General features: G+C 23.6%; 1 protein-coding gene across 1 annotated transcript in view; it reads left to right on the top strand.

Annotated features, from left to right (window-relative positions):
* Positions 1-1303: 1303 nt before the first annotated feature.
* Positions 1304-17314, top strand: part of LOC126908192 (bifunctional endo-1,4-beta-xylanase XylA-like) — a gene marked incomplete at its 5' end in the record, with an annotated part of 256907 nt that continues 240896 nt past the window's right edge. Inside the window, 5 exons of the mRNA XM_050690104.1 lie at positions 1304-2009; positions 7061-7771; positions 9079-9649; positions 10936-11187; positions 11500-11766. Coding sequence (XP_050546061.1) covers positions 1304-2009; positions 7061-7771; positions 9079-9140 — 1479 coding nt within the window. The remainder of the gene's footprint in view (positions 2010-7060; positions 7772-9078; positions 9650-10935; positions 11188-11499; positions 11767-17314) is intronic.

Genomic DNA, 17314 nt, shown 5'->3' with positions numbered 1-17314 from the left:
TTTTAAAAATTGTATATGAAAATTAAAATTTTCATCATTAATATATTTTGTTGCTTTTTAGATTATTTCACATTAAAAGTATACAGTGTGATTTTTATAAATTGATATAGCTTACTTTTTGAGATATTAGCATTTTAAGTTTTAGTAAAATTGAGAAGCGGAGTAATGTTAAGTGTCATTCTATTTTTATCATAACGCACAGATAAAAATTCTTCAACGTTTATAACAAAAGTTAATATCACTCGAAAATAATAATACAAAACTGACAATCGACCAATCAAAATTTTACTTAGACTATTTTACTATTTTTATTTAATAGTAAATAAATAATTGTAGGTTCCTGCTCAAGTTTCAAAAGTCACCCCTGAAATTTATCCTTAGAAATAATTTTTTTTTACTAATANTCACCCCTGAAATTTATCCTTAGAAATAATTTTTTTTTACTAATAACTTGATATTTACTATAATTTTAAAGAAAAAAATTAAATTCTAATTTTTACATTTTTATGAAAAGATCATATACAAAAAAAATGGGGGTATATTTCTTTCAAAATTACACTATAATCAAAAAGACCAAATTCATACAAAAAGTGGTTTGTAGTGTGTTAAGTTATTGCAACATTAAACAAAATCACCCAGTGATGAACATTTTTGTAATGAACATTTTAAATTTTATATAGTGCAAGAATACTATAAAATATTTATATTTGTATATAAAATTATTAAATTCATAAACAATTGTATTACATCGAATTATATATACTTATACGCTATCACACTTTATTTATCAATACACTTAGATTTCCTTAATTTTAAATTGACATTAGTTATTATATTATTTCTGAAACAGAAACTTCAAGGCCAATAGAAAAATTTCCATGGACTTTGCCTGTTATCGAATTAGTTAAATGTAGTAATATTTTTTCCTTGTTTTTATCTTAATTATTGTATTTTTATCATGTAAAATTAATAATTACATTAATTATTTCAATAGCGATTTACCTTAGCATATTACTAAAAATATTATTCATATTATTGTTTATTAAAATTTTAAGTTAAATTCTACAATAATTCTTTTGAACAAGTTTTTATACTTATAATTTATAGTCGGATGATCAATTAAGTTTTATAATAATACTTGAAATTTTGTGAAAAAAAAAGCTGCTGTTATATTCTAGGGTACATAAACTAGATATGTATCACAAGCCTTGATATTATTTTTAACTGAAAATTTTTTATCGAAAATTTGATGAAAATAAAACCTAAATGTTATCCTGAAACGTAGTAGGGGAAGTATTAATATTTTTTTTACTCTTATATTATACATATAAATCTTAGCTGGTTTTTTTTAGTATGTTTCAGTATATTCCTAATAAATACTACAGATGGATTTCAGGGAAACTCTTTTTTAAGACCACCTAGGCAACTTAATCAACGTCCAAATAGACCTCAATCAACCAACAACAACTACGACGAATTTAGTGGACTTGATACTAATTGGAACAGTAATAACAATAATCAATTCGCACAAAATCAAGGATCTACTATTGGACAAAGTTTTGGAAATAGACCAAACAATCAATGGCCAAACACTGGCAATAATGGACAGGGTGTTGGCAACAGACCAAATAATCAGTGGTCGAATACTGGTAACAATGGTCAAGGTTTAGGAAACAGACCAAGTAATCAATGGTCGAATACAGGTAACAATGGACAGGGTTTTGGTAGCAGACCAAATAATCAGTGGTCAAATAATGGTAACGAGAATCAGGGAACAGATTGGAATAATCCGGATAATCAATCTTTTGGAGGCGGAAATCAGAGCGAAACAGCAACTGACAGTTCTAACCAACAAGATTCGAACAGTTCTGTAAGTGAATCTCTTCGCAATTCATGTACAACAAATTGTAGAACAAGAGTGACATATGAATACAATCCAGTCTGTGGCTCTGACAATTTGGTGTATCAAAATGCAAGATTCTTGGAGTGCATGAGAGATTGTGGAATTCGTAAGTTATAATTTCAAAAATATATAATAAAAGTGATTATTAATTGATATATCAGTTGAAAAAATATTATTTTCAGTTTTTCTAAATATTATATAATTTTNTTATTAATTGATATGTCAGTTGAAAAAATATTATTTTTAGTTTTTCTAAATATTATATCATTTTTTTTTCCTTTCGCATTTATCTTCAACAACTTTTTGCAACAAAATATCACTTATCATAAACATTATAAATTTATACCAATTTTGATAATGTTTAATTAATTATATTATCAATTTATTTTACTTTAAATAATTTCCAATAATAAATCATGGGAAATTAGAAAATAACTAGTAACATACTTACTGCGAAATTACAAGTATATGACTTATTCAATCGACAACTAGTTTTTATATGTATACGTTGTAATAAATCTATAACTTGAAGTTAATAGATATAGTAATTCTAATCTCTTTTGTAGTCAGTTTCATTATTATTCATGATTAAAATAAAATTTAAAAACAGTCAAAACTTTATGTACCTTTTACAATGTATGGTAATATACTATCTAAAATCGGTAAAAACAATGGGGTCGCGGCATAGTTGGGATTAGTATTGATGATATCTGACAGTGATTAAAATCACTATCAAAAAAAAACGCTTCGATACAAATCTATAGATGGTGTTTAATTTTAAGAAATTGGTAGATTATTCAAAAGCAAAATTTTAACTCAAAAATAATTAAGGAAAAATTGCAAAAAAATCAATGTCACAGGCAATGATTTTTACTGAATCGGCAAACGTTCGTCGTATTCGTTTTTTGATAAAATTGGCAATTTAAGCTAATTCAAATGTTAAAATTAATTTTTTTGACTCAAAAAAAAAAACTGAAATAAATTTAACTTTATATTACATGTCAATTAGTTTTATATAATATTCATGAAAATCAGTGTACCCCATTATAAGGTATATTAAAATAAATTAAAATACAATACCACGAATTTTAACACAAAAATAGCACATTTCTGAATATGATGACCATGTTAACTATATCTGGAATTTTTTTTTTTTCATAGTATAGTATAGTATGTTACATGGGCTTTAATATAATATTAAATAAAAGTGTCAATATTTCTGAAAATTTTTCAAAGATTAAGTAAAAAAGTTTAACTTGTTTGTAAAAATTGTTATTTTTAAATCCCCCTGTGGTCATGTCAAAAGTCTGATTTTCAAAAATGTATATCAAATGAAAGAAGTAAACATAAAATATTTGTATTGATTATAATAATTGTATTTTCAAATAGTTATAATTATTTAAAGTTGAAAAAATAAAAAATGAAATCGTAAATTTTAACATCAAAATTGCATGTAATTTATCTACGGCGACTATTTATCTTCGGGCCAAAATTTTTTTTCAACTTATAGTTCATAATATTAGCTTTATTTTAGTATATGTGTTGAAGCTTGGAGTATTTCCGGAACATTTCAACTTAAGTTGAAAAATTAAAATTTTTATGTAGAAGTTGCTATTTTGAATCCCTCCTGTAAGCAGATAAAGGGTCATATTTTCAAAAAAATTATATCAAATGAAAGAGAAATATCTATGGTTTTAATATCAAAAAGAATTATTTTTATTCGTTCATTTTTCAATATGTTATGACAATTAAAAAAAAAAAAAGTTTAAAAAATGTCGAAATTTAACGATTTCAAAATTCGTAATTTTTGGGGATTTTCACTATTTACGGGGAACGAGGGAAAATGTTGAGGGTAATATCTTCAACTAGATACGATTTGTGATCTTTTGTTGTATTGTTGAGAAAAATTGGTTTAGTAAGAGCTGAGAAAGTGTAGTGACAGAAACAAAAAGAAATATACACATCATGATAAAATTAAAACCTTATTCGCATCGAAGCTAATAAATGATTTTTTAACGTTTATGTTAGTGATCCAGATACAAATCACTAGCACATAAAATATAACTGTCTGTATTACTTCAAATGTTTACTTTTCACACTAACCTAATAGCATTTGTTACTCACAATTTGTGTCAATACACTTTATTACCAAAAGTTAAAAATTTTAAGTTTGTATATTAATAATTAATATACAAGAAATAATTTAATTATCTTTTAGGAACTCATTAGCTTTTAGACATAATTTTAAATCAGTTTATTTTAAATTTGATATCGTTAAAAATAAAATAAAACTATTAATTGTAATTGTTAGTTGTATATCTAAATTACAGTTTTCGTGAAATAAATAAATAACTATTGAAATTTAATGTTAAACAAGTTCTAAATTTGTCTGATAACTGGATTAACTACTAAACAAAGTATAAAATGGTAATATAAAATGTGTATTTAAAATAAAAAATTAATTAATTTTCATTCACTAGAGACTTCTTAAACTAAAAACAGTAAATGTATTTTTTAAACTTTATTCTAAAGAGAACTTTGAATTAAATCATTCAAAGTCCTCTCTACATAAAAATATTTAAATATTAAGTGGCTTATTAAAAATAAAAGGTTCAAAATTTGCTCGCCTCCATTTTTATAATTGCTAAAAAATATTTTTCACGAATTATAAATTATTACTCGTATAAAATATAAATTGATTCAAACTATATCTAGCTTTTATATTTATAGTCGCATGATTATTATTTAAACTTTATTTTTTAAATTATTTTTTTAATAAATTACCCTTTATTCGTGTGATCCAAATTATATAAATCATAGGAACACGTGAATGTACTAATATTACCTCAAAAATATATACATTACTTTAACGAATTCAAAATATGTTCAGAATATGTTTAACTAATTCGAATTTTTTTTTTTTTGCAGCTACTCAACAAACCCACGCTGGTACTTGTGCAAACAGACCATAACCAAAATAATTTTTTTCATTAAATTAAATAGAACTTTTTGTTATTATATAATAAATTTGTCAATGTTTATATTTTATTATTTCAAAAATTATTTTAATGAACTTTTTTTATTGTTTAATAAATTAACTATATTAAAATAGATTTATTTTTTATTTGTTTACCTTTTATTAAATTTACAACTTAGATTTTAGCATTTCTTTGAAGTTATCTAAGATAGTTAATTATATGATTAATTTATTATATCAAAAAAGCTCTTACATTTATGAAAGGCAAATCAAACATTTCCGTCTTCTAGCGCACAAAATAATTATTAAAATTTGAAACTTTATCATTTTAGAATGACGGTTAAAAACATTAAATTGAATTAATAAAAACACTAAAATAACATTTTTTGTTTACTTCGGGGCCATTTACATGGTGTTGAGACAATTTTTTTTTAACTTATAGTAAATAGCATAAGCTTTAATTTATCATATCATATTTTTTATAATTAAAACCCTCAAATAACTAAACTATACGATTTACCAAAAATTCATAAGTCAGGAAATAATATAAGACTTATTATGTCGGTTTTTAACTTACAATTTGGCTAAACACTTAGTAAGGGTATTTTGATCTAGTCAAAAATTCTATTGCTTTTCAGTTAAAAATAATATTCACTTAGTTCAAAAATTATCTGGTTATACTATTCAAAATAATGATAAGTTAATTTAAAAATAATAATATTTTTAATATAATTTTAATTTTATATATTATTAGTCACAAGTGATTATTTTTATTATAGACAAACAAAAAATATAAATTTGTTTTTTTGTTTTATCTATAACAGATTACATTATAAGACAAACATTGTTGATTTCAGCATTTAACTAAAAGTTAGTAGAATAGATAACAAACTCTAACATTATCCAATAATTAAAAAAACAGTCACGTAATATAGATTGATTGTATAGACAAGCCTCAAAATAATTTTGCATTGTTGTGTAAAAGAAAATTCTACAGTAAAAGAAAATATACTGGAAACCATAATTACTCTTTTGTTATGATAAATTTATCAATATCCTACAAAAGTGATCTAATTTCTTGCTCTTCGTTAAATTGCAATGGACTTTCCCATAAACGCGTTTCAATGATGTTTTATTTTTGCTCGATAACATTTTAATAAATATTAAGTATACTGCAATGATGACAAATCAGTCCACGAGATAATACAGTTCATAATTTTCAATTATGATTTTGTCAACCGGTACGTATATTATTATACATAATATATTTATTGATTTTACAATTAATATTTTAATTTTTCATATTTCATTATCATACTAAATATTTACTTGATAATTTTAAGTAAAATAATCTGTAACTTATATATATACATATGTTTTTTTTATAGAAAAATTATATTATATTTTATATCAATTAAGAACATAAAAGATCTCTTTTTTTTAAATTTCATTCAATAAAATACACTTTTCTTTATCGAAGATATAATTACAAGCAAAAAATATATCAATCTACTAATTATGATGTTACCACATTTCTTAAGTAGGTTTAAGGGGGGTAAAAACGTCACCAAAAAATGTTCATGTTAGATTTATTATGCATTGTAATTTATTAAGCATACTATCCCTAATTTTTTGATTCAAGTAATTATTTTTTCATAAAAATTTGCTGAATAAAATTTAATTTATGTTTATGAACTATAGTAAAAATTTCCTATTTAATTTTCAAAATTTACACTTAAAAATTACTCTTAGAAAAAAATTGCAATAAAATTGATATTTATCATAGTCTAAAGAAACTTTTATGTATCTTAACATTTAATACAATAATTTTTAGTTCAAATTTCAATGTTGGAGGGAGCTCACGAGCTACTCCCAAATTAGGTTCTAGAACATACTGAATAGATAGGTTAGGTATCATATCTCTAAACAATATTGTCTGAATGATTAGCAATTTTTTTTTCCTCCAAAATATAATTTTTATATAACAATGCATAAATTTAATAAATTTCTATAGGGCTAAGCTCCTTGACTCTCCATCCTACGCATATGTTTATAGTTCTTTCCAAACCTTGAAGTGATGAGCAAAAATTGTTGTAGAATGAGATTTATCAAAACGAAACAACATTTCATATGAATCTGATTACTTTTTCAGTTATAACCTGACTTATCTTTATATAAAGTATGTTTCAGTATTATAATTTCTTATACCAGTAATGGGGCTTTTGTTGAACATAAATTAACTTCAGAAGTTCTACATGAAGAAATTAATTTAGGTAATAAATTCTCGTTTAGTTCGAGTAAGCAAAACGAAGAACAATCAATAATTAAACGACAAACACATCTTAATAATTTTAACGAAGAAGGAATTTATAAAACAAGCTTTGGACCAAGTTTACAATATAGACCCAGCCGTCTTTGGCTCTATAATATTAATCATGAATTAAGTTTTGGGGATAGGCCAAACTATCAGAGGCCCAATAATGGAAAAATTATTATAAATGAACAAAGTAGCCAATGGTTCAACATTCATAACACCCAACAAAATATTCGACCCCATTCAAATAACTATCAAACTAACCTAGGAAATAATGAACAATCGAATAATCACTGGTTAAACTATAACAATCATAATCAAAATGGACTAGATTTTGAGAATAACAAAAAAAATCTTTATTGGGGTAATAATAACCAAAATAATCAAGGACAATTAAACAATGTTCAAAATGGAAACCAATTAACAACAAATAATTCATTTGCTTTTTCACAACGTAACGCATGTAATTTAAGATGCAGAAAAAGGGTAACATTTCAATACGATCCTGTATGTGGAACTGATGATATCACTTACCAAAATAGAAATTATTTAAATTGCATGAAGGAATGTGGAATTGGTAAGGATAATAATTTTTAAATAGTAATTGATTTAAAATAATATCAGTTAATAATAAATACAATTTCAAAGAATTATATTATAAATTAAGTTTTAAGAAACTATATAAAACTATAGATATGTATTACATTGTTTTTGATTTCTTAATATATTTACAAAAATGGACTATTGCCGTTTTTCCATTGTACTTATTATATGCTTTCAAACCAAATAATTACATTAAATCACCAAATAGAAATTACAATAATTTTGGTTTGTATTCTGAATTCACTTTTAATCTTTATAAAACAACAAAAACATAGTTTATAACATTGGTAGATTAGGTTTCAGTAAAACTATTCGTTATAGTATTTATTTAAAATTAAATCTGTATTAAACATTTTTTTCATTTTAACTATTTATATGCTCATTAAGGGCCATAGCGGCCTCCCCCAAAAGAGGAGGTTTATAAACCATTGATACTCCGGGACGGGTGGTTAGTCCGTATTAAAAATATTAATTTAAAACTAAAAAATTTAACTTAAAAAGCCACTAAAAAAAAATACTAAAAAATCGCGAATACGTATCCGCGATAATAAAATAATGTTACCATTATCAACGCTGAATACATACTCAAGTGATAAATTTTTACTATATATTCACTATAGTTTTGGTTGGATTTAATTACTTTATAAAGTAAAATTACTTTAAAAATATTTTAATCCCTAACCATGTATAAGTTAGATATTTTACATAACTGCAAAACCAAATATGATTAAACCAATTATATTATATTATAAAGTTATAATAATTATAAACTTTATATAAATAAAGATAACTTTATTTCTAGTACATATTTTTCGTTAAATTATACAAGTACAAAAAAAAATTTTTTTGGAGCATAGTTAATATATTTATATTAGTTTATCGTATTTTAATAAACTTATAAGAGGAAAGTGAATTCATTTAGATTAAGTAAATTTTAGATGCAAACTGCAAATAAAAACCCAATTAATATTATTTTTCGTTATTAAGTCGTTAAAAATATTTAAAAACTACAAAATTAGTAATTATATTTTATATAACAACACAATTCATAATGTTTCTATAAAATGATATCAAAATCTAAAATTATATGCGATTTAATGGGCAATGATTTTATTTATTTAATATTTTATCATAAAATCTTAAAAAATAATACGCGTCTAAAAAAATGAATAAATAAATAATTTATTACTTAAGAATAACACATCTAATTTACTAATTACTCTAATATAATTATTGACAATTTAATTGTTTTTGATAAAATGGTTATTTCATATTTTTCAGTAACCGAAATGGGATACTTTGGTAAATGTGTGACTACAACTCAACGCATTCTTACAGTATAACTAAAGATGTAAACAAGAGTTTAAACAAATTTGATTATATTAAATATCATGACCTTATTAAAGAAACTTGTATTTTTTTATTCTAACTGTTATTAATACACAATTAATAGATTATTTTTACAATGTACACTAACTGAACGTTTTGTTTTAATTAAATTTGTTTTTTTACTTGTCCCATACATTTTGTAAAATTGTAATACTACAGTTTTCCCATTAGAAAACTTTTTTACATTGTATACAACATAAATTTAACAACAATGCCTTGGTATTAGTTTAAATTATTATTGTATGTTGGAACCCTACTAAGGTAAATATCAACACACGATAACAATAACTCCAATATAAATCGTTTAACTCGGCTTCCTCCACGTTTTTAATATCACGATTTGCGTTGTTAAAAATCGCAGTTTATCTTAGCAGAATTCCAAGGACACTCAGTGACTCTTATTTTACTTTTTCAAATACACAATACTTTGTTTGATCTTGAATTAAAAAGTCTTATGTATTAGGTAAAATCTGAAATTTAATAAAGACACATTTAAGCACAAGTAGTTGTATTGTTACTGCAATTATTTACTCTTATTAAACTTTAAAAAGGAGTGTTTTTTATCTAACATTTTAGATTTTGTCTTAAAAGCTAACGTTTTATTTATGAGATTACGACTTATTGATTTAAATGTTGAATCTTTGAAATGGTATCATTACATTTAACATTTATTGAATAAATGTATATAAAATAATTTTTTTTTTATGTAAGGGAGTTATTTACTTCAGAAATTAATTTTTTTGTTTTCAATTCTTTTTTATGTTCAGTCAAATATTAAGTTACAAAATCAAAACTAATATCAGTTGCCTAGATTTCAAGGGGTGTGAATGAACATTTTTAGTTCCAAGAATATCAAGTAAAAAGTTTTTATTTAATTGCTGTGTACAAATACAATTTAAGAGATCTTTCTAATGTATCTTTCAAACTTTTATTACCTAGCAAACAAATAATTTGTGATCCAGTTGTACACCTAATTTAATTTTTCTAAAAGTGTCATTCATAACCTCTGTTTTCTTAGTGTAACATTAAAAAAAAAAATGATAATGATTGCTTAACATTTTTTTTTATTTTACTGACATAGAAACTCGATTGTAATTTATGGAAGAAATAAAAATAATAGTCATATGTATGTATTTTTATGCTGATTCTGTAGTATTGTATTTTATTCCTTTACTTATATTTTTTTTATTCTTTTTTGTTTTAACACTTTTGAGAACTACCGACCTGATCCTCTCTTTCCATTTCACTTAATTCTCTTCTTGCATACTAACAACCTGTTTTGAATTTTTCACTTCATACATTTACATTTTTTTTTTTTATAAATTTATATTTTTCTATTATCATATGCTTTATCAATTTCACCACTTACTATCAAACAATATACTTACCCGACTATTTTCATAACATGAAATGAACATATCAAGTTCATTAATAGTTTGTACTCATTTTAATATTGTTAAGCAATAATTAATTTTATGTATCTTAGTTTTCACAAAAAATTTAATTAAGTCATGTCGAGCAATTTTTCAAAACATATGTTGTTAAAATAGCTATGATCAGAAAGTTGATTGCAAAATTACAAATAAGGTTTTTATCTTTTATGTTAGATATATTCTCAATTTTTTAATTTATTCCTTTCCATGACTTTTAAAATTTTTCTTGAGTAAATATTTTTAAACGTTTTGGAAATGTAGGTAAATTTCTCGTTATTCTAGGTTATAAAACGTTATTTATTTCTGCTTTATACAGTTCTCAAAACACACACAATTTTCGTTAAAGGATTCGTAAAGAATGATCAGTATACCACTACTTTCAATTCCAATAGAATCATTCTCTTTAGGTAAAGATATTTTAGTATGTTTAAATGAGTAGGGGAATTGTCTATATAAGAACTAATACCCTTCATCCGGTTATCAAACTACTACAAAATTATTCGCTTACTTGACACTGAACATTGCTAGAACACCATCATGAAATCTTTAACACAATTATTCCTATTCGGTAAGATATAAATAATATTATCTAGATTTTGTATATTAAGAATTTCATCTATATATTTTTATGAAATAATGTTAAAATTTTCAACCTATTTATTTATCATTAAGCAATTTAGAGTAATAACTACAGTATGTCTAGTAAAATAATAGAATTTGAACATTCTGTTATCATAGTTTTACTTTACTACTATTGAATTATTGGCAAGCTATACCAAATGATATTTTAATATCTAATTAGTATAAAATAGATTACGCATCTTATTGAAGTTTCTCTAACAAAGTTTAGTAACATGACTTTTTGATTTGAAACACGAAGGTTTAGCTGCTGTTATGCTAGTGAATGGGGCACCAGCTAATGATAAAAAAGTTGGTACTAATCACAAACTAAAGATGTCTACCTCGACAACTACTATTTCCCCGTCAACTACCATTTCCCCGCCAACTACAATTTCCCCGTTTAACAAATGTAACACAGTCTGCAAAACTGATTACAAACCAATTTGTGGATCTGATGGTGATAAAATAAACTTAAGCTTTGGCAACAAATGTGTACTGGATAAATATAACTGTGAACACGAAACAAGTAAGTGTTTAACCTAAGTATGATAGGATTTATTAAATAAAAATGAAAATTATAGTTATATAAAAAAAACCTTAAGTAAAATTGAATGTGAGGCGTTCATCTAATAAAATCATTTTTTTCTATTTATTGTTTAATATATCTTTTTCTATTAATTACATTTTCAACGGTTTTGTATTATTATCATAAAACTAAGTTTAAAAGAGAAATGTTTGGCACGATAATTCAGTAATTTTGCCCGCAAAATAAAATAGATACTTAATAAGCAATTTTAATTCTTTAGTATTGTTAACATAAAATTTCTCCATTTTTAAATGTTATATTTCCAAAAATTTTATCTTAAATGAATTGTTAAATCATTTAAGTAACCCAAACATCTCTTTTATTAAAAAACACGTATTTTATATTCTTGTACAGTATGAAAAATAAGTTTTTATAGTTTTCTATAGAATTAATAAATAATTATCTATTCGGATGATAGTAACTGAAATAAGAATTTGTATTGTGCAATTTTAATACATAACAATCAAGTATATTTTATAAACAAAGGAAATGGTCGTATGTGAAACTATGGATTTTACCAAGTGCCTCTTGACTTCGGGGTCACGTGACTCAATCTTATAAGTTAGTGAGTTGTAAGGGAAGGATATATAATTATAATAAAATTAATCAACACAGGAAATTAGAACATAAAATCATCAATTTCCTATACATTATTCAAGGTTATTTACATGATCACCCATCTGGTAAAACTCAGGGGCAACATAAACATAATTTATCAACAGTCATCAAACATAATTTTAAAGTATTCTACATGAAAAAAAAAATTATTAAAATAAAAAGTACTTTTTTCTTGAATTATACATTTCAAAAGTAATACTACCACTATAAAAATCGCACGTAAATAATTATTTTATCATAAATAATTCGAGCGGGAAATATCAATTGACTCTTTAGTAGGTAATAGTTATATAAATTATATAAATATGTGTTTTTAATCTATAAACATGATTTTTTAAACACCGTGCAGTATTAATCATAATACAATAATACTTAATAAAGGGCGAGGATATTTATTATAATTTTCTAATAGATAAAAATAAATTTTAAGAGTTAACACCCACGTAGTCAGTATATATTTTTCAGGATAATAATATATAGTTCCTATATTTAATACATATATAAAATCTATATACTGTAAATAAATATTATTTTTATTTATTCTTATCATGCAAATTAAATAAAATGTTAAAAATAATTTTCGTTCGTTCCATTAGCGTAATATTTAAGCACAAAAAATTTTGAATACATTTCATGTTTGTTTTTTCACTAAAGGTTGAGATCATTTTAATTTATTTCTTTGAGTAGAATGCACGAGTTATCTAACAAAATAAACTTCAGTAGCCGATGCGCGAAAAATAAATTAAAATTATTTATATTTTATATTTAAAACTTTCTCAAAACCTTAGCATCGAAGTTTAGATTTATCATAAGAAATTTTGCTAAATTTTCGCTTCACGCTTATTAGAACTGTATCATAATTTATATTTTATTAAAATGATCATTAGGGCTTGTTCAAAAGTAAAAATACATCATACATACTTTTCGCAGTTATAACTGCTAAGAGTCATTTATTATAATATATAACATTGAAAATGGACCAAAATGTTTAATGGGGTCTTATTAATTTTACCGAAAAAAAAATAAAATAGTAAAATAAATAGTGTTTTGTTAGTCATAAATAATAATTCACCTTCCATATTGTTTTAAAGTATTTCAATAAATAAAAAACCTTAATGTTATGAGCAAAGATCACATTATGTGTTAATTAAGGTGATATTTTTTACTTTAACCACTCGATTTCTCTTAAAAGAATTGTGATTATTTTTCTAACTATTCATTACTCTTTATAGAGATGCAAATTTATTATATAAATTAAGTAATTTTGTTTAAATATAATCATAATTTGTAGCTTATATTAAATATAATAATGTAATTAAGAAAAAGACTGTTTGATAACTTCTTAAGTGAAGAGCCAAAAGTTGTTATCAACCAGTCGTTTTTTAATTAGATTGTTTTATAGATACGCTACTAAAGTATAAATGTTGCTATTAAAAAAATAAGTTTACACACTTATAATGAATAAGGAATGGACATAAAAATTACTAAATAATTGATAAATTAAGAAATACATGAATCTAAAAATATTTAGAAAAGTATTCTCAATGTTTTTATAATTTTTGGAAAAATCGAGTGGATAGCGTTAAAAAAATCATTCTGTTTACGCCTCATTTCCAAGTAATACAATGAGCTCAAATTGCATAAACATTACACTTTAATAACTTAAGTTATTTTTATAATAAACATTAACGCAACATTATCTTAAGCCTACATTTAGTTTCTATAATTTAAATATTTAAATTGTTTTTATGTAAATAAAAATCTAATAAACACTATTTGTGTAATCGTTAATTTTCAAACTTTTTTTGTTGTTATTGTATCATTCTTACTAAAAATGTCTTCAAGTTTATTTTCTTGTTCGCACTAATCTTTTTTTTAACATTTCGCAATAATTTTTTTTTTTTTTGGATGTTGTTTTGTAAGTTATAGTTCAGATTAATTAAATGAGTTTAGTTTACAACTCTAGCCGCTTTAATAGAAAGTTTTGACTTCCCATCAAACGTCATGTCTCTGAAGAATTACATTGTGCCCGTATTCGATAGTTATAAAAAATATAAATTTGTGTTATTCTATTATTAGCAAATTACCCATTGTTATTATAAACTTTCCTTATCGAATGATGTCTTATCGTTGTATTGATATTAATGGCCATAAAATAATTTTGAAATAATTTATATTATTAGGAGACATATGTCACTTAATGAAAAATATTTTTAACACTATAAGTCCATATTCCAATTAAAAAATAAGATGAATATGGCCAATTTTCTGAATACTATGGAAATTAATAACGAATATATCACTTGACAGAGTTTTAAAGTGTGCAGTGACTAATTCCACAGGACAACGCTATTTTCACAATTAACACACACCACTTTTTTGTAATAATAGTATGGTTGGATTAAATAAATGATTATTTAAAAAGAAAACTATTAATTTAAAACTAAAAAATGTTTGACTCGAAAATACATAAAAAAAATTACTAAAAACTCATTGATAAGTATTTCAGGAACAACTTCACCTTTATCAACACATACTGATGTGTTAGCATTGATAATTGAAATATTGTTCCTGAAATACGTATCCACATATTTTAATAATTTTTTTTTATGTTTTAAATTAATATTTTTAATATAATTTTAATTTAAAATATTATTAGCTACAAGTTATTAATTTTTATTGCATAAATAAGTAATTACTTTTGAAATAAAAAGATTTCAAAAAAATATTGAGTTAATCGGCTTAGCTTCTGAACAACTCATTTGTATGACATTAGCATTTCAATCTAAATTTTGTTTTAACTAGAAAGTGCTTTTTATAGGATATGAAACTACATTTTGTCTTAAATATAAAATATTTTAAATAAATGTACATATATTGCATATTTGTATGAATGAAAGAGAGTAGAAAAATATGTACTCTGTATAGTTAAAAAGAATTTACCTAAGTATAAAGTATGTTTGAAACAAATATAATATGCTTGAATAAAATATGTATCGCATAAGAATTAAAAAAATTGAATTTAATTTTAATCGTGAGGATAAAACATTGATTGATTTTTAGTTTTTTCATTACAATACAAGGGATAGACAGCTTTTTAAAATATCCAATGCAGCGTCTATGGTTTCCGTGTAGCATCCCTTGGCATCAGCATTGATCTATAAATATGTTTTACAACTTAAATTCAGTAGCGTTCACTTAAATTCATAATGGTTATATATAATGAATAATGCACCCGATGAGCTCAACCTATGATGGCCGCATGACCTTTTTAAGTCATCAAACCCCTATTTAATCAAAAAATTTTAATTAAACCTCACATCAACCCGTTTAATATATATACATATCACTTACACAGCAACTTTTTTTTTATTAAGACCTATTTCATGAGTTTTATGCATTTTAATAAACTAATCGTTTCCAAACATTTTTTTTTTTTTTTTGAAAACGGTATGTAATCAAATATTATCTATCGATTTTTATTCGTAGTAAATAATAATTTTAACTGATTTTTGTTTTCTTTACTAACTTAATAATCCATCGCATTTTAAACAATTAATATTTTTATTTCATCATTTTATATTCTATATTAACTGTTGATAGTATGATTGATAAGTTGATCGTTCAAATTACGTACTCAATTCTATTCTCATTAGCCACCAAATAAATAAGATTCAATAAATTAGTCCGATTTGTATTTGTCAAACAGTTAAAAAACCAATTTTTTCAAAATAAAATTAAACAATTCTAAACTATTTATCAACCGAATATAAATCTCGCACAACCGAACCAAAATACGTATATAATTTGTCTTTCCATACCTCCGTGAATATTAATATATTTGTTACACAAAGGATAAATGAGTTAATATTAATATTAGCGGTTTCCCACATTTTAATAAAATTATTATTATACGATACGTTTAAACATTCTCAGAGAATAGAATCATTTATAAATGACTAACAAACTAGTTAGATGTTATATTGATAAATAAAAGCTCTTTGTCTGCGTTTACAAACACAATATAATATACAAAATTTATTAAAAATTCTCTAATTATCATTTTAAACATACATATAATATATTTAAAAATTTGAACCAAATTACAAGAGCTTTTATGAAGCAGTATCTAATTTTCATAATTATTCAATTCGTTAAAATTTCGCATATAAAATCATTGTAACACACTTAAAAAACACAGTAAGATTAGAGAAAATGAAGGTTAGGCAAATTTAGCTGTAGTTATTAATGACTAGTATGGAAATAATTACATTTGNGGCAAATTTAGCTGTAGTTATTAATGACTAGTATGGAAATAATTACATTTGCTAACTCTTGATAAAACTGACCAACTAAAAGTGTGTGGTAGGTGTACTTGTGGTAGGGTCTTCTGAAGTAATTTTAGCTAATACCTTTCATAAGGCAATACATTTTACAGTTTACTTGTATATAAACAACGCTTTAAACATGATTTAATACATTTACATAAATAGTGTTAAAATCTATGTGGCTACTAACTTAATTTAATGTACACTATACAAGTTGTAATAGTTTTAAGTACTCGGCGTACATTTATTTAAATATTTAATACTAAATTACAGCCATCTAATTTTAATAGGTCAAATTCATTAAAAACTATAGGACTTTAAACTTAATTATAAATGTAATTTGTTACAATTAAAAATTAACGAATTTCGACGGTGGAAAAAATATTTAGATTTTTAACAAAAGATTAAAGAATATAAAATATTGAGAATACTAAAACTCATTAAGCTTTAATCATGGTTGATTTACGCCATCTTCAATCTTTTAATTTAAACCACAATTCATTAAAATTAAACTACCTATAATAACATAAAATTTGAAGTAA

This window comes from Daktulosphaira vitifoliae, unplaced genomic scaffold (assembly GCF_025091365.1).
Source record: "Daktulosphaira vitifoliae isolate Bord-2020 unplaced genomic scaffold, ASM2509136v1 Scaffold_5, whole genome shotgun sequence".
Classification (NCBI taxonomy): domain Eukaryota; kingdom Metazoa; phylum Arthropoda; class Insecta; order Hemiptera; family Phylloxeridae; genus Daktulosphaira; species Daktulosphaira vitifoliae.
This window is presented reverse-complemented; position numbering and strand designations above follow the sequence as displayed.